The sequence below is a fragment of the Garra rufa genome, chromosome 12 (assembly GCF_049309525.1).
Source record: "Garra rufa chromosome 12, GarRuf1.0, whole genome shotgun sequence".
Classification (NCBI taxonomy): Eukaryota; Metazoa; Chordata; class Actinopteri; order Cypriniformes; family Cyprinidae; genus Garra; species Garra rufa.
Window position 1 is genome coordinate 15,364,999 of NC_133372.1, and position 19,522 is coordinate 15,384,520.

Here is a 19,522-nt window from a genome sequence, read left to right on the forward strand (position 1 = left end):
TTCCTCGTGTGCCTAAGGGCCGAGGATTACAGTGCCCTCTTGTCCGTGGAACACTAGACAAAGGCTCATACCTCTGGCGTCCTGGCAAGGTCACCAGGCCGAGTCATTTTAGTCCCTCTTGTTCTGGCTTTCTCCCAGACAAAGGACTAAGACTCCTCGTGTGCCCAAGGGCCGAGGAGTACCTCCTGCATTGGCTGGCTACCAAGCGGAGGTGTATCATTCTCCCTCGTGTGCCCAAGGGCCGAGGTTCATACCGCCCTCTTGTCCGTGGAATACTAGACAAAGGCTCATACTTCTCGCGTCCTGGCAGGGTAACCAGGCCGAGTCTTTCAGTCCCTCTTGTTCTGGCGATACCCCAGACAAAGGACTATCTCTTCTCCTCATGGGCCTGAAGGCTGAGGAGCTCTCTTGAGGTCGAGTACCCTGTCCTCGTGTGCCCAAGGACCGAGGACCATTACACCATCTTGTCCGTGGATTACTAGACAATGGTTATTGCGGTCCCTCTTGCTCTGGCCTTTCCCAGACAAAGGACTAAGACTCCTCGTGCGCCTGAGGGCCGAGGAGTACCTCTCGCTCTGGCTGGCGACCAGACAGAGGCATACTACCTTCCTCGTGTGCCCGAGGGCCGAGGATCACATTGCCCTCTTGTCCGTGGAATACTAGACAATGGCTCTTCCTGTGCTCTGGCAAGAACCACCAGACACAACTTGTTCCACCCTGGTTTAGCAGACACTGGAAATTATGGGGGCGTTGTCAGTCTCGTTCCCCATAGCGTTCCATGACGCGGCTCGAGTTCCCGGAAGGGAACGTCTCAGGTTACATATGTAACCCTAGTTCCCTGAAGGAACGAGACGCCGCGTCTCGGACCATAATTCCCACACCCTGCGGCGCTCGCTTCATTCCTAAAAGAGCTGCCGCCGGCTTCAAACGCACGTGCTTTATACTTCCTGGTCGCTGACGTCACCGCGCCTGTGACGTCACTCCCGTCGTTCTATTGGTTGTAGACATGATTCAGAGTGCTGCCCGCCAATGGCGTTCCCCATAGCGTTCCATGACGCGGCATCTCGTTCCCTCAGGGAACTAGGGTTACATACGTAACCTGAGACGTTTTACTACAAAAAACATAGTTAAACCATGGTTACTATAGTAAAACCATGGTTTATTTTATAGTTACTATGGTTTTACTATAAAAAACTATAGTTAAACCATGGTTCATTTGTAGTTACTATGGTTTTACTTCAAAAACCATAGTTAAACCATGGTTACTACAAAAAAAACATGGTTAATTTTCGTAAGGGAGGAGCTAGTTTTAGCGATAAAATGCTTTGTGAAATAGTCTTAGAGCAAAAATTTAGTCCTAAATTTAGGATTGACACGCCCATTATTTTTAAGATTTTCTCCTAAATCGGCAAATTATGAGCTACTTTTAGCCTTAAGATGTTTTGTGAATACGCGCACAGGGCTGTGTTTTCCAAAAGCATCGTGCGCCTAAGTAGATTGTAGACCCATTGCCACCCATTGCTTTTGAGAAACAAAGCTCTTTAAAAGGACATTTTATTGAATCAAAATTAATTAAAAAATGTAACAAAAATGATTAGGAATGCTGGGTCTGATCTGATTTCAACCTCTAAAAATCTTAATTGTGTCTTCATATCAATTTATGTTACAGCCACACCAGTTCATCTCATCATATTACCCCAATTTTACCCCAATTCTCTGCACTGGCTACCTATTAGGTTCAGTTACAAAATATTACTTCTTACCTATAAGGCCCTTAATGGTTAAGCTCCTGCATACCTAACTAGTCTCCTACCACGCTACAATCCATCACGCTCCCTAAGGTCAGTTAGCTCTATGATGGGCTAAACATAATTTTAGCTTGGTTGGAACAGCAGCAACGCTAATTATTTCTCAATTTTTTTCTCTGTTTCTGTCTAACCCCTTTCATATGGTCCATTTTTTTTTTCCTACATTGTAGCTGACTTATTGATTTTATTTCACACACTTACAAACACTTGCTTTGTATTACAATCACACCAATTCATATATGTGACCCTGGACCACAAAACCAGTAATAAAGGTCAATTTATAGAAGCTGAATAAATAAGCCATTCCATTGATGTGTGGTTTGTTATGATAGGACAGTATTGTCCGGGATACAACTATTTGAAAATCTGGAATATGAGGGTGCAAAAACTAAACAAAATATTGAGAAAATCACCTTTAAATTTGTCCAAATAAAGTCCTTAACAATGCATATTACTAATCAAAAATGTAGTTTTGATATATTTATGGTAGGAAATGTACAAAACATCTCCATGGAACATGATCTTTACTTAATATCCTAATGATTTTTAGCATAAAAGAAAAATATTTATAATTTTGACCTATACAATGTATTGTTGTCTATTGCTACAAATATACCCATGTGACTTTAGGCTGGTTTTGTGGTCCAGGGTCACATATGTGTGTCTGTGGTGTGGGTTGGCCAGTGGTGTTTCAATTTTGTGGTGTCATCCCTTTATTGCTGTGTGCTTTTTGTGTCATGGCTGATTTGTATTTGCACAACCAAAAGGTTCTCTGAGCTTTCATATTTTTTTAGTATTTCCCATTAATTTCCTAAGTCAGTCATTTTTGACTGTGAAAAAGCTTTTTCAAAAGTTTTTTTTGTGTGTTTACATATCAATGGAATGGCTTATTTATTCAGCTTCTATAAATTGACCTTTGTATTTTATTTTTCCTGTGATTGCAAAGCTTCATTTTCAGTAAAGGATGTTTATTGGCATTGATGGCTCCATAAAGAACCTTTAAAATTCATGGAACCTTTCCACTGGACAAAAGGTTCTGTATAAATACTGTCCACAAGATGGCATTATAGCATTATCAATGCATTCAGTTTGAAGGCTTTCTGCCTGCAATCCTATTTCAGCATCATATTTTGTGAGCTCACCTTACATAAGTTGACCACATTTCACAGATTCCACAATTTTCAAATGTATATGTCACAGCCAGGGGTAAAAACTAAAGAACAGTTCCCATGTACGCATGAGTAATAGTGAACGCTAATATCACTTAATAAACACATAAAACATTCTATAAATACAGGTTTATAAAGTTCCAGTTTCTTCGTCCTCTTGATTAACATTAATGAAAAAAATTGGATTATTAGCTTTGCACAGACCTGTCACCTCCTGATGGTCATCTGTGTCCAGTATAGGCTTGCGCCCTGAAGAAACGGGCTGTGTAGGCAGGGGCTGCATAACAGAAACCTTATAAATAGAAAACACACATGATTGTTACCTGTTAAGTTTGTTCAAGACAACTTTTAAAGAGATGTAGCTTGTGGTTGATAAAAGACGTCGTTTAGCTAATTTGTTTCATCATACTTAAACATTTACTGTAATAAACATTACTTAAACTATTAGCTATTTCAGGTTATTTTGTCTGACATAATTCCACAGTTCAATAAATTAAACAGTATAAATGCTATAATGTATGACCACCAACTTGCTGGGATGTTGCCCCAAACAAAAGACACAAGGCAGAATTAAGCAAAATAGCCACTCCTTCTATGAAATTCTGGGATTACCTGATCAATAAGTGATCAATCGTTCCTAACCATTGTAAATATTAGAAGATTCTATATTTTAAAATAAGGTCTTCATTAATAACTATTGCATGCCCACTATGATTTCTTCATGTGATTTGTAGTGCGTTATTTATTCCTTCATAAGTAATTATTATCCAAAACCTTACAAAAACCTTTCGAAAAAATCATTAGGTGTCTTTAAATAATATGTACCTAATAATTCAAATAGTGAATGTACCTATTGTGTTCATGTTGAATTGCAAAACACTTTTGTTGCTATTGAGGTGGGACACGGGTAAAATTAGGGGCAGGTTTTGTGGTATTGCCAGGTTTAAGGGTTAGAGGTAGGGTCAACAGTGTAATTATAGATATGACTACAAAAATGAAATATAGCTGCAAGCAGCAACTAAGTGGCCAAGTACAACAGAGGTAAAATGAAGAGCTAAGGAACTGCCTTTAATTACTCAGCAAGGACCAAGGTTCTCCAACCCTGCTTCAGGAGAGCTACCTTCATGCAGACTTAGAGTTAAAAATGAAAATTGGCACATTATTTACTCACTCTCCAGGCATCCTCTGTGTATATGACTTCCTTCTTTAAGACAAATCCAATTAGAGTTATATTAAAAAATTATCCTGGCACTTCCAAGCTCCTTTATGGCAATGGGCAGGTGTTTCTTGTTAACAGTCCAAAACAAGTCCGTTAAAGTGCATCCATCCATTATAAAAAATGCCTCACACAGCTCCAGGGGGTGAATAAAGGTCTCCTGTAGTGAATTGATGCGTTTATGTAAGAATAATATACATATTTTAAACTTAACAATCACTTTAATCTAGCTTGCACTAACAGTCGTACACAGAAGCCACTCAGAAGTGACAAACACAAACTCGCAGTGGAGAGAGGTAAACAAAACAACAGTCACAAATTAGAAGTACAAAGTGAGGATTTGTAAAGAAAAATGTCAGAGGATTTCGATATTAGCTGGTTTAGACTCACAGGTGCATGTGCAACGCCAACATCCTACATCATCCGCCCGGGATAGCTTCCATGTACAACAATTAGCGAGAGAAAAGTGATCATTACATTTTAAATATGGATATTTTTCTTACAAAAACACATTGAATCACTACAGGAGTCCTTTATTCACCCCAGAGCCGTGTGAAGCATTTTTTATTATGGATAGATGCGCTTTGGACTGTTGACTAGAAACACCCGCCCATTGCCATAATAGAGCTTGGAAGTGCCAGGATAATTTTTTTTATATAACTCTGACTGGTTTCGTCTGAAAGAAGGAAGTTATATACACCTAGGAGGCCTTGAGGGTGATTAATAATGGGCTAAGTTTGTATTTTTAGGTGAACTAACCGTTTAAGTTGTCTGCTTCTATGCTTTAACACACCTGTCTATGATGAAGTATCCCTGAACATCTTGATTAGCTGGTTCAGGTATATTTGATTAGAGCTAAAGCTCAACTGCTTTACAAAAATGGTTTGGTATATCAAAAAGCTTTTGATAGTTGGTGCGGACATATTGCATCGTTGTGCTTCATTCGAGTCTTAAAACGTCTTGGGCAAAAGCTAAAATGTATTTTTAGAAAATATAAATATATTTAAATGGAATATATATGGAAAGTGGCTAAAGACTACATGGGGAAATATAAATAATTAAAATATACTGAAATACATTTAGGTAAATATATTAATAAATCTATGTTAGTAATACATTTTTATATTAGTATTTTTACAATTTATTATGTGATAATTTATGTAATGTATTTATTCATTTATTTGGTGTATGGGAATGTCAAGAGATTCTAAGGTTGGGTATATTTCAGTTTGTTTTAGATTTTACATTAAAAAGTGGAACTTTTCACCAAATGTTCACCAAAGACAGAGCTTACCACAAAAAAAACAAAAACAAAACAAAAACATTTGTATACTTTCAGCACATTTTCTTTTTCCCCAAGAGTTTTTATTAGACGGGTTTGCTAGAACACTGTATTTTTGTCAGATAAATATTATAGCTATTGTTAAAAAATACCTACTAAATTTAGCTCCATTTCCATTTTGCCATCTATTCCACTTCCATTGTCTCCAGAACCCTACAAATAATGAGAATCAAGCATTATCATAATTAGAGGTCGACCGATCTATCGGTTTTGCCGATTAATCGGCACCGATAGTTAATTGGCCGAACTATCGGTCATCGGCAAAAACCCCTGCCGATAGTTTTTCCTGGTTGCGTTCCCTTGCTGAAGCGCTCATGCTCTGCTGTCTTAGAGAGGTTAAGCCCAAGACCAATGTTAGGATTGTTATCATATATTTGTATTGATTTATAGTCATATTTTTAGCCAGCAAAGTTGTAGATTTAAAGACGTGAGAAAGCAAACCGTGTTCATTCAGCTGACAGAATCCTGCCGAGTCACAGCGTGCTATAGTTTTACGTAACATCATATAACATCATCTGTCCAAAATCTTTGTCAATAATGTCTTTATGCTTCATAAAGAACTATAATTCATGTTTTAGCCTTTTCTTCAGGCCCTTAAAGCATAGGCTTGCATCTTGTTACGCACTTTATTTCACAATGCCAATTTTCCTGTTCTTATTTGATTTTAATAACTGATCAACAAAAATATATATTAAAAATTAAGATAAAAATTATACAAAACGAAATTCGTTTAAGGAGGGATTTTCCACAAATAAAAACGAACGAAGTGATCAAAAATTGTGTCTTAACCTCTCCAATTCTCCCGGCGTATTTCGTCCAATTCATACACGTCCGACATTTACAAATAACACAAACTTCTTTGGTAATTAATATATTAAACTGAAACAAAACACAAACAAATAATATTTAAACATAAATGTAAAACAGAAAAGAGATTGTTTCTGAAATGGCTGCAACGATATAGATCGCACTTTCTCTTTCCGTTCAATCTGTCTAACCTTTGCTGGTTTTTTATCTTTCTGGAGGTAAACATTTGCCCCATTGGTGATTAAATAAACTGTTTTAGATTTCTGCTTGAACTACACGCGACGCGTCTTGTGTGTGTGTGTGTGTGTGTGTGTGTGTGTGTGTGTGTGTGTGTGTGAGAGAGAGAGAGAGAGAGAGAGAGATACCTACCTGCGAGTTGTCCGCGCAATGCAGCGCTGCACTTTTGTCCGGTTGAGCTTGTGTTTTTCCCGCACATTGCACGTGTGCGCGCCAGAAACGCGGCAGGCTTCGTTGCACAGAATTTGCACTTTGAGCTACGTGTGCATTGTTTGACAGTGTGAGCTTTCAATCGCAGTGTTTTACTTTAGATATGCCTTAATTTCTGCCGTTTGTAATGCAGTATTATAAGATGCACTAAACTCGCGCACTGACAGACTTTCACTTTCTCTTTGTGTTTGTTCGTCTTAAAAAGCTTGTTTGCAGATGAGGTTAAATGCACATGGATTTTCGAATACTTTCGATGTACACACAGTCAGTTATGTTCTCAGAGCAGGACAAAACATCTGATACATCGAAATAAATCTGTGCATTCGTTTGAATGCAGCCGGTTAAAGCAGCGACTGTCTGTGATCTCATCAGTAATAATCAAACGAAAAAAGAAAAAAAAAACTACTTTGAAAACTTGCCGACACTTAAAGAACGCTTATTTTAAATAAGTAAATGTTTTTAAAAAAAGTAGCCTGCTTATATAATAAAAAAAATAAGTAAATTTTGCACAAATGGTTATATTTAGTTGATATTGAAAATCGTAATTAAATTGAATCTTAATTTTAAGATGTCAAATATAAACAAAAAGCATAGAACCTGCAATTTTACATATTGTTAAAATGTAAAGATGACAATGAGCCCATTTGTAACATCAACTAAGATTAATAAAAGCTGTAGAATAGAAGTGTTGTTCCTTGTTAGAGTGTGTTAATTTCAACATTTACTGATATTTTGTTAACATTAATGAACTATGAAATAACTTTAATGATCAATATATAATAAATAATATTTTTTTCATGTACAAAGTATGGTTTAGTATTTAAAAAAATAGTAGATCACTATTTTAAATGCTGTATCCATTTTCAAAAACTATCGGTTAATTAATCGGTATCGGTCAGTGTGGTCCAACCTAGCTATCGGTATCGGTAAAAACCAATATCGGTCGACCTCTAATCATAATGTTCTTTCACATTAGCATTTAGTTAAGAAATTCACACTAATCTGTGTACTATAAACATTTCAAATGTAAATGCAGATATAAGAATGACTTTTAAGATTACATGCAGCTTACATCATAGTCATCGTCATCATCATCAGCATCAGCATCATTACAATGACGTTCTGCAGCTCGTGGGTTTCCAACCACCCTTAACTCTGAGATCAGGCCCTAAAATCAGGTCAACATCAAAATCAGTCAACATATCAGCTGTGGTTGTGTATGAACATATATGTCTTTCCAGATAATTCCCCTGGATGTATGGACATACTTCATATTTGTCTGGGTCATCAGCTCCACTTTGTCCAACATAGATCCAGGAGTTTGTCTCCAGCTCCAAGTCATCAGGTGAGCGCTCAAACTTTACCACCTTGGGCTCCGATTCACAGTCCTCGTAGAAAGACACCTGGTCCAGACTAACAGCGAGAGAGAAGCGGCTCCACTCTTGTGGCTTGTGTTCCACCTCAAAGCTGGCCACCTCTTTAGATTTATCTGAATTTGGATCTGTGTAATAAAAAATAACTTTTCTTTTGCCATCCTCCACTGCTGAGAGCTTGACCCCTAAATACATGATTTTTTGATTGGAGTCGGTGATAGAGAAGAGGACCCCAGCATCATCAGAGGTGGGCTTCAAGTGAAAGACAATAGAAAAGTCTCGGTAGAAGGGTGTGGGAAGGTGGGCACGTGCCATCTGCCCTGTGTTGGTATCCTTTGTGAAGCGGTAAGCAGTTTGTCCATTTGGACCAGGAACCTGGGTGATGTCTTCAGGTGACAGGGTTCCAATAAGTTGCAGCAGGGTGATTCCACTTTCTTCTATGATACAAAAAATAATGGAAATCAGTACAGTAGTTGAAATGACTGTAGTGATGTTTGGTGATGTTACATTAAAAAAGAGCTGCCTATATCTACATTCAGTTCTTACTGGTGCCTAAAATAGCATGTGTCTTTTAGAAAAAGCGCCAGTTATTATATAATCTTTGCAATACATGTAAGGTAAAATTGCACTCTTCGAGAAAGTCAACTGGTTCAGCCTCATAAATCAACATGCTGCAGCCTCTGGGGACTGACAAAAAATGGTGACTGGTGATTATTAGCATGTCTACAGAACCTAGGGGAAAACAGTCAGACACAGTGGAATAATACTTCACAGTGTACATTACAAAAAGTCCTGGGAGAATCAGACTAAATTTAGCATGCTGATTATGTGAAATTTTGCTTTCTCAGGGTTGATGATGGAGTGTAGGGAGACCGTTGTCAGATAAAATAAATTGTGTAGGTCTTCTAAAAACCAGACCATTCTTTAGTGTAAATTCTTTTTGTGCTAGACCACCATCGTGAAAATGTATTATAGTTTACATTTATGCAATTAGCTGAATTTAGGATTATTTTTTTTTTACTAATTTAAGTAGTCTATAAATCTTAAGTCTTTATATGTAATTCCCGATTTTATGTTTTTCTTTGTCTTTGGAGTGTAACAAGCTTACAAGCTGTACAGTCGCAAAGACTAAAGTTTCAGACCCAAAGAGATATTCTTTTGATCCCCTGCTGATTTTGTATGTTTGCCCACTGACAAATTTTTTTCAGTCTATAATTTTTATTATTATTTTAGTTTATTTCAACAGTGAGACACAAAATAACAACAAAAAAAATCCAGAAAAACGCATTTCAAAAAAGTTATAAATTGATTTAATTTTAATGAGTGAAATAAGTATTTGATCCCCTATCAATCAGCAAGATTTCTGGCTCCCAGGTGTCTTTTATACAGGTTACGAGCTGAGATTAGGAGCACTCCCTTAACAAATCAGATCCCAAACTCTCCACCATGGTCAAGACCAAAGATTCCTACAAGACCTACACATAGCTGGAATGGGCTACAAGACCATCGCCAAACAACTTGGAAGAAACACAAAATAACTGTCAATCTCCCTCGGACTGGGGCTCCATGCAAGATCTCGCCTCGTGGAGTTTCAATGATCACGAGAACGGTGAGGATTCAGCCCAGAACTACACGGGAGGATCTTGTCAATGATCTCAAGGCAGCTGGGATCATAGTCACCAAGACAACAGTTGGTAACACGCTACACTGTGAAGGACTGAAATCCTGCAGCGCCCGCAAGGTCCCCCTGCTCAAGAAAGCACATGTACAGGCCCATCTGAAGTTTGCCAATGAACATCTGAATGGTTCAGAGGAGAACTGGGTGAAAGTGTTGTGGTCAGATGAGACCAATATTGAGTTTTTGGCATCAACTCAACTCGGTTGGAAACATTATGCTTTGGGGGTGTTTTTCTGCTAAGGAGACAGGACAACTGCACCACATTAAAGGGACGATGGAGGGGGCCATGTACCATCAGGGCCAGGGCATTGAAGCCAGCCAGGCATTGAAAATGGTTTGTGTATAGGTATGACCCAAAACACATGGCCAAGGCAACAAAAAAGTGGCTCAAGAAGAAGTACATTAAGGTCCTGGAGTGGCCTAACCAGTCCTAGACCTTAATCCCATAGAAAATCTGTGGAGCCTTGAAACCACCGTGATCGCCAACAAGGGTTCTCTTTCATAGGTTCACTCAACGCTGCGTAGAAGCTTACGCATTGGGAAACACCCCTGGTGTGACGATTGTCTGAAGCCCTATAGAATCACGCCAATTTATTGGCTGATGGCGCGAAGCTCCACCTCACGCAATACGTGACCTACCTAGATAGCGCGCGCGCCATCTTATTCCTCAGATTTTCCTCTCTTCAGAAGCGTTCGCTTCTCTTGGTTTTTCTGTAAGCCCAATTCGACGACTTCGTGAATTATATTCACTTCAGCGACCGCATTAGTGGAAATACTTCTCCTAGCGGTGAGTGAATATGGATTTTCGCCGTTGCCATCCTCCGTGCTCTCGCCTCATGTCGAGTGATGATCAGCATGGTAAGTGCGTCAAATGCATGGGCCTTGCCCATGCGCGCGACGCTTTTTATGGCAATTCTTCATGCAAATGCTGCGAGAATTTTACTTTAAAAACCTTGCGCGCTAGACTCGCGGTTTTTGGAGATGAATCCGCGGCTTCCTCCCGCCGTGCAGCTCCGGAGGCCTCCTCCCTCCGTGAAGCCGCGGCCTGGAGTTCTGATGTGGAGCTCGAGGCGATGGAGAGCGAGCAGTTTTCACTTTCTTTTCCTCCTTCGCCCGAGCGCCGTCGCGCGGTTTCTCCGGTTGTATTTTCTCGCGGCTGTCTTGCACCAAGCCCGGAGGCGCGAGATTTCGTTTCCTTTGGTTTGGAAGACGTTTTATTTACCGCGGCTTCCGACTCTGAGGACTTCGGATCCGCGGCGCCCGACGTTCTCCCGCCTAGCGGCCAGGAGGCGCGGCCTTCCCCAGCCTATTCTGAGCTGGTTGATGTTTTGACGCGAGCTACGGAGAAATTAAGCTTAGATTGGCCGGATGAACCTCGTGAATCCCAGTCATCTAAGCTTGATGAGCGCTTTCTCTGTAGCTCTGGGGCGCGTCCGGCGAGACGTAAGCTGCCTTTTTTTCCTGACCTGCATCACGAGATTTCCAGGTCATGGAAGCAGCCCTTTTCTTCACGTCTCACTAACGCGGCGGCCGCTGACTTCACCAACCTTGTCGGTTCTGTGGAGCAGGGTTATGCTGCAGTCCCCGCTGTTGAAGACACGTTGGCTGCGCATCTCTCGCCTAACTCCGCCCCCTCTTGGAAGTCCCGCCCTCTCCTCCCCTCTAAGCCATGTAGGACCACTTCCGCTTTAATCGGGAAGTCCTACATGGCGGCGGGCCAGGCGGGCGCAGCTCTTCACACCATGGCCATTCTTCAGGCCTATCAGGCAGAGGTGTTGAAGGAAATGGACGAAGGTGACGGTTTGACTCCCGAGGCGGTTAAAGAGCTTCGCAGAGCTACCGACCTAGCTCTTCGTGCTACTAAGCACACAGCCCGTGCGGTTGGACGCAATATGGCGGGCTTAGTGGCAGCTGAGCGCCATTTGTGGCTTAATCTCACGGAGATTAGGGAAAAAGAGAAGGTTTTCCTTCTCGATGCCCCTATCTCTAGCTCTGGCTTATTCGGCGACGCGGTTTCCACCGTCGTGGATAAGTTCAGGGCGGCTAAGACGCAGTCAGCTGTGTTTAAGCAGTTCATGCCACGGCGTTCGCGCGAGTCGGCTAGCGCTTCATCCTCCAGGGAACGTCCGGCCCCGGGGAAGGAGCCAGTTGGTAGAGCTAGTGACGCGGCGCATCCCCCACCATACACGGTCTGGGGAGCCCGTGGTCGCCCTATGTCTCGCCAGCGCCCTCGCAAGCGGATTGATCTAAAGCACCCTGGGAAGCCTCCCGCGGCTTCCTCGGGTCGCTCCTGATGTGTGTGGCAGAAAGAGGAGAGCTTCCCCCGTCCTGTCGGATCGCGACAGACCGCTGAAGCGTATCTGTCCGTCCCCAGTACGCTCTCCTCCACCAACTGCGCAGTCCTTGCCGCTTCGTGCGCTTCAAGGTCAGCAGGCCATTCCTCCTGTGTGGCGGTCGTTGAAGGTAGGAGACACCTCCGGTTTTCTCCCCTCAGGGCCGCTGCAAGCTGCAGGCATTGTTCGCGCGGTGAGGGACGCCCAGAGCTTTCCCCCCGCACCAACTTTCCCTGCCCTTCCCATTGTGGCTTCATCAAGCCACGTCCCCGCATTAGAGGACGCTATGCGCTCTCCTCAGCCGCGGCTGGCCGCATGTCCTCCCCTTCTAAGAGACGCCCACAGCGGGGACCCAGAACTGGTATCCCCCTTGGACTGCCCCGCTCTGCTACCTCTATCAACATTCCTTGGAGCATGGCAGGATCTGCCAGGAGTGTCACCCTGGGTTCTTCGTACAATCCAGTTTGGTTATACGCTCCAGTTTGCTCGCAACCCTCCCCGTTTCAATGGGGTCCTTCTTACTGCAGTGAACAGCGCAGACGAGGCTTCTGTCCTGCAACAGGAAGTTTCCTCCCTTCTGCTCAAGGGGGCAATAGAGGAGGTTCCCTCTTCGGAACTAAACCTAGGCTTTTTCAGCCGATATTTTTTAGTACCGAAAAGAGATGGAGGCCTGCGTCCCATTTTGGATCTACGCAGACTCAATTATTCTCTTTACAGAGGGAAGTTCAGAATGTTGACGCTCAAGAGCATTCTTTCCCAGGTCCAGGAAGGGGACTGGTTTGTCACTGTAGACTTGAAGGATGCTTACTTCCACATCCAGGTTGTCAGGAGACACAGGAAGTTCCTAAGGTTTGCCTTTGGGGGAAAGGCGTATCAATACAAGGTCCTTCCTTTCGGTCTAGCTTTGGCCCCGAGGACATTCACCAAGTGCATGGATGCCGCTCTGGCCCCGCTGAGGCTCCAGGGGATCCGAATCCTCAATTACTTGGACGACTGGCTCATCCTGGCCAACTCCAAAGAGCAGGTGAGCTGTCACAGAGACTTTCTTCTTCTCCACCTTCGCGCTCTAGGTCTCAGGTTGAACGACAAGAAGAGCGTGCTTACTCCTTCTCAACAGACCACGTTTTTGGGAGTGTGTCTGGACTCTACTGCGATGCGGGCCCGTTTGGCTCCCGCTCGAGTAGAGAGCATCAAATCGTGCACGGCCCGCTTCGGGCCAGGCCGTCACGTGTCAGTAGGTCTATGCCGCAGGGTCCTAGGCCTGTTAGCAGCGGCCTCCCCAGTCCTTCCCTTGGGACTGCTCCACATGAGGCCGTTCCTATGGTGGATGAAGTCAGTGGGGATACGCCCATCCTGGCCGTCTCTCCGTCTTCTGAGGGTGTCTGGCGCTTGTCTCCGCGCCCTCTCAGTGTGGCGAGACCCCATCTTCCTCCAGACAGGAGTGAGTATGGGAGTAGTATGCCGTCGCCAGATGATCTCGACGGATGCCTCCCTTTCAGGTTGGGGCGCGGTCTTCGAGGGCAGACCGGCTTGGGGTCTGTGGACGGGCAAGTGCCTCACTTGGCACATAAACTGTCTGGAACTCAGAGCAGTTTTTCTGGCTCTCGTTCATTTTCTTCCGTTCCTGTCGCACTCTCATGTCAACGTCAGGATGGACAATATGGCAGTGGTGTCACACATCAACCGCCAGGGAGGTTCTCGGTCGCGCACCCTGGACAGGCATGCGCGCCATCTCCTCCTTTGGGCTCAGGACAAATTTCTGTCCCTGAGAGCGGTTCATGTTCCGGGGGTCCTGAACCTGGCAGCGGATTTTCTGTCGAGACAGAAAATCAGGTCAGGGGAATGGATGCTGAGCCGCCGGACGGTGGCTCAGATTTGGGAGCGTTTCGGCGCGGCAGAGGTGGACCTCTTTGTGTCTCAGGAGTCGTCCCAGTGCCCCCTTTGGTTCTCCCTTTCTCATCCTGCCCCTCTGGGGATCGATGCGCTAGCGCATCCCTGGCCGGACAGGAAGCTTTATGCCTTCCCTCCTGTCAAGCTCATCCCAGCGGTCTTGGGCAGAGTGAGGACGTGCGGCGCGCGTCTCCTCCTAGTGGCCCCGTTCTGGCCGTCCCAGACGTGGTTCTCGGAGTTGATCTCCCTACTGGAGGGCGAACCGTGGGAGATTCCAATCAGGAAGGATCTGCTGAGTCAGCTCCACTGCAAAATTTGGCACCCTCGTCCAGAGATCTGGAAGTTGTGGGTGTGGCCGATCAGGGGCTGCCAGTAGACGTGAGTCTCTCGGATGGAGTCCGAGAGACTATTAGTAGCGCTAGGGCCCTTTCTACTAGGAGGCTTTATTCCTCCAAATGGAAGGTTTTTGAGTCGTGGTGTTTGGCTCATTCTGTAGACCCAGTTAACTGCCCGGTCGGTTCAGTGCTGGAGTTTCTGCAGGAAAAGCTCTCAGCTGGAGCGGCCGCTACCACTTTGAGGGTTTATGTGGCGGCTATTGCGGCCCGGAGGGATTCTGACGATGTCCCGTTGGGTAGACACCGTCTGGTCTCCTCCTTTATGCGTGGAGTTAAGCGCTTGAGGCCAGTTCGTCCTCCTAGTTTTCCTTCTTGGGACCTTTCTGTTGTCCTGAAGGGGCTAGTTGAGTCCCCCTTTGAACCTTTAGAGTCGGCTCCAGAGAGGATTCTGACATTAAAGGTTACTTTGCTATTAGCGTTGTCCTCTTTAAAGCGTGTCGGGGATTTGCAGGCCCTCTGTGTAGATGAGTCCTGTATTGAGTTTGCACCCGGTCTAGTCAAGGCTATCCTTAGGCCTAGGCCTGGGTATGTCCCCAAAGTGCTCTCCACGTCTTTCCGTTCGCAAGTGGTAGTACTGCAGGCTTTTTCTCCCTCTTCTTTGAGTGAGGACAGCAGTCTTCATTTACTCTGTCCTGTCAGGGCGCTGAAGGCGTATGTGGACCGCTCTAGTCAGTGGCGTAAGTCTCAGCAGCTGCTGGTGTGTTTTGGGGCAGGCCGCAGAGGGCTAGCCGCCTCAAAACACACAATATCCCATTGGGTTAGGGATGCGATTTCTATGGCCTATGAGGTGCGCGGGTTGCCTTCACCTCTGGACATTAGAGCTCATTCTACCAGGGGAGTGGCTTCCTCCCTGGCTTTGTTTCGAGGAGTTCCTCTGGAGGATATCTGTATGGCGGCAGGTTGGTCCTCTCCCCATACTTTTGTCAGGTTTTATAACCTGGATGTTAGCACAGCTCCTGGCTCCCGGGTTCTTTCCGCTTGAGCCAGCTGTGTTAGGGTTATGGCCTTGTTAGGGTCTATCTTTGGCAGCGTGTTAGCTTGGCGTGTTTGGTATACCGTTCCCAATGCGTAAGCTTCTACGCAGCGTTGAGTGAACCTATGAAAGAGAACGTCTCGGGTTACTTGTGTAACCCATGTTCTCTGAGTAGGGAACGAGACGCTGCGTATGCTGCCAAGCTCCTCACGCTCTTCCGGCTTCCTCGATAGGAAAATCTGAGGAATAAGATGGCGCGCGCGCTATCTAGGTAGGTCACGTATTGCGTGAGGTGGAGCTTCGCGCCATCAGCCAATAAATTGGCGTGATTCTATAGGGCTTCAGACAATCGTCACACCAGGGGTGTTTCCCAATGCGTAAGCTTCTACGCAGCGTCTCGTTCCCTACTCAGAGAACATGGGTTACACAAGTAACCCGAGACGTTTTGCTAAGATATGTTTTGCGAAGGGGACAAATACTTATTTCACTCATTAAAATGCAAATCATTTTATAATTTTTTGAAATGCGCTTTTCTGAATTTGTTTGTTGTTATTCTGTCTCTCACTGTTCAAATAAACCTACCATTAAAATTATAGACTGATCATTTCTTTGTCAGTGAGCAAACGTACAAAATCAGCATGGGATCTAGTATTTTTTTTCCCCTCACTGTACTTACATGTCCCCCAGAAGACAAAATAAGTAAAATTTACCCTGATCTTCAAATTCAAAAAGTTTTCACCCCCTGGCTCTTAATGCATTGATTTTCCTTATGCAGCATCAGTGAGCATTTGGAACTTCTGTAATAGTTCCATATGAGTCCCTCATTTGTCCTCAGTGTGAAAAGGTGGATCTCAAAATCATACAGTCATTGTTGGAAAGGGTTCAAATTCACAGAAACGCTGAAAAACCAAAGAATTTGTGAGATTTTTCTGAAGAACAGCAGGCAGTTTAACTGTTCAGAACAAACAAGGGACTCATGAACAACTATCACAAAACAAAACAAAACAACAAAACAAACAAAACAAAACAAAACAAAACAAAACAACAAAAAAACAGCTGTGAATCATCCAGTTAACAACAAAGTATTAAAAATCAAGTGTATGTAAACTTTCGAATGGGGTCATTATAAATTATATTATACTATTATATTCCCTTGTGGACTATATAAAAATGTTCTTTATGTGAAATATCTTATTCCGGTCAGTACTAAATAAAAATTAACACGCATTTTATATGATCCCTTCGATTTCGGTATACTAATTAACATTTTGCAGATTCTGCAAGGTGTATGTAATCTTTTGACCACAACTGTATTATTGTATATACAGAGGTTTTCTTTGCATTCTACATCTATACTTGTGTATACTTTTGTACACTGATGTAAATTCTTGCATAAAGAAAGATTGCCAGGCAGATTTAGGCTGAACCAAGCTAACACTTCTGACTGTGGGAACGGCATGTCCAATTCTAGTCTCATGTTTCAACGGCAATGGCAGCTTAGTGGCTTTTCCACACTATGCCATGATTCTCATTGGACACGGCTGTCCATTCGCTCACCCACTCAAGCAGCATTCATTTCGTTCCTGGGTTGTGCTCTCACCCTTTTTCAAAACACTCACACAGGGGATTCTGGGAGTATAGCTGGCCCATTATCTAGTCCAGATGTGTCCACTTGCTCCTGCATCCTACCTCACAACATTAACTCTAATACAATCCACTTGTAAATCACAAGGTGAAGCCACTGGAACCACCATGAAGTTCAGACTGCAAATAACATGAGTGAGAGTGCATCACTGCAGTGTCATTTGAAAACAGATTTCTCGTAAAGCCATTACACATGACATTATAAATGTCACTAAAGAGATTTAACCACCTAATCGATGCACAGCGAACTGCCATTTGATAAAAAATATATTTCAAAAGTGTAAATGTAAGCAAGATATCTTATCAAAACACAATTACGGGAAATTATATTTAAATTACTGGTGAATGTTCACTCTGAACTACTTGAACTATTTATCTATGCTTAAATAATTACTGTCAAAGAACATGTGCAGTACTGCAACACGTGAAAATGCTGATGAATAAACTGTCCCTTGGCGACCAGTGTTGGCCAGCTGTTTCAGACTGTCTCTCACATGCATATACATCCTACAGATGTGATAAGACATGACTAAACAAAATAAAATTTTGTAATAAAGTGACCAAAAAGAAAAAAATAATTTTGATGATAACACTGTAAACACAAAAAATGCAAATGTTAAAATGCCTTCTGCCAGGAATCTGCTTTAGAATTTTTTTTCTTAATGATTGTAAGTATACTGACAGCTGGATAGGTAAATGGGAGTTTATTGAATGAGATGGAAACCGAAGGATCCTGTTAACTGATACTGTACCTCCTCAGCTCCCAAGAGGCTTAATTAAGATAAACTTTCCCTTAAAAATGATCTGAGCCCCAGCTTCCCAAGAGATAAGACAAAGAGTAACTCAAGAAAATGACCAGCATGAAACAGCTGCCAATTATAATAATTCAGCTGTTTTTAAACACTGAAGAAATTGAGGGTAAATGAAGGAAAACTAACATACTGAATGCAAAATGGCCTAAATCCAAAAAGAATGCACTGAAACAAATGAATACATGTTAAATTATGAAGTCTGGATGGAGTACCAGATGTGTGACAAAGAAAAAATCCTCTTACATCATGGTTTGCACGATACTCTTTAATATGTTCTTTGGCAGTTGCCTGCTTCTGAGAACTCTGCGGTTTTTGTGGTGCTTTCTCCAAGACCACAGCGATAGATCAAAACACCAACCTTATTATCACAGTGCAATGCCAGTGCTGATCATAAATATGCAAGATCGTTAAACGATCAAGGAAGACTTTGTGTCAGATAAGAACTGCTTTCCCCCCACAACAGATCTTCACAACTGTCTTCACAATGAATTCCTTTTTCTATAAACTCCCAGCATTTCTTGCACATTTTTCCAAAAAAAAAAAAGAGTCCCTCATAGCTAAAAATAAAGACACTTAAATCTGATGGTGTATTCTCTGCTGTGTCTTGTCATTTTCAGAGGGAACCTTGTTATACTCAGAATGCAAAAAAGGTTCTTTGTCTTATTAATAACAAAGAGACACAAAATCTGCCTCTTTGTCCAAGTGTCACTTTCCAACAAACATGGCTGAGATCATCCACCACAACTCTCACACATATGCATGTAGATGCTGGTCAAACTGGGGTTGCGTCTGACAAGAGTCCTGATTCATCATGGTGAAAAATCTATTTTATTGTGATTGATGGTTGAGCTGGTTTAATATTATACACCAGGATCAGTTTCCCTGATGAAAAACCAGCATATGCTGATAAGGTATGGTTAAAAAGCATGGCAGCTGGTGTGGGCTGGTTTAAGCTGGTCCTGAGGTGGTTATAAGCTGGTTGAGCTGGTTTAAACTTGTCCTAAGCAACTAGCTCCTGCTCAGTAGCAGGGGCCAGTTGCATAAACTTAGCCTCTATGTTAAGACAAGTGTCTTATGAACTAGTCTGACCAACTAGCAGTTAGCCAACGGGTGATCAGTCTTTTTTTTTTGGATTCAACTTATCTACATTTTTATGTAACTGAATAAAAAAAGACCAGTCTTAAAGAAAAAAAATAGCTGACTAACTTTTAAGACTAGTCTTAACCTTTTATGCAACCGGCCCCAGCTCATAACCAGCTCAGGACCAGGTTAAACCAGCTTATGACCATCTAAGGACCAGCCTAAACCAGCTCAAACCTGCTGCCATGCTTCAAAACATACCTATCTAGCATATGCTTTTTTTTTTAACAGGGTTTCCAAAATGTAGCCATTTTCCATGCTTTTTTGTGTTTTTGATTCATATAAAAATAAACAACTTGCATTAAAAAAAAAAAATAATATCATGAAGCCTCACTCCTAAACCTAAAACCCAGTGAGGCATGAGCAGATCATAAGAAAGTGTATGAATGAGATTATACGAATTCACACAAATTCACCACCAACTGGCCAAAACATTAAATAGTTATGAATTGTCATGAGAATGTGTTGAAGATTTCATGTCTCGTATCTCTCTGT

At 42.8% G+C, this 19,522-nt stretch overlaps 1 protein-coding gene across 4 annotated transcripts in view; it reads right to left on the reverse strand.

Annotated features, from left to right (window-relative positions):
- Nucleotides 1–19,522, reverse strand: part of col18a1b (collagen type XVIII alpha 1 chain b) — a 62,372-nt gene that overhangs the window by 32,112 nt on the left and 10,738 nt on the right. For 3 of the 4 annotated variants that reach the window (XM_073851332.1, XM_073851331.1, XM_073851329.1), the window contains 4 exons: nucleotides 8,058–8,599; nucleotides 7,862–7,957; nucleotides 5,632–5,688; nucleotides 3,182–3,269 (listed from right to left, as the gene is read on the reverse strand). In XM_073851332.1, the coding sequence (XP_073707433.1) occupies nucleotides 3,182–3,269; nucleotides 5,632–5,688; nucleotides 7,862–7,957; nucleotides 8,058–8,599 (783 nt within the window). The remainder of the gene's footprint in view (nucleotides 1–3,181; nucleotides 3,270–5,631; nucleotides 5,689–7,861; nucleotides 7,958–8,057; nucleotides 8,600–19,522) is intronic. The other variant, XM_073851330.1, reaches the window with a different exon arrangement.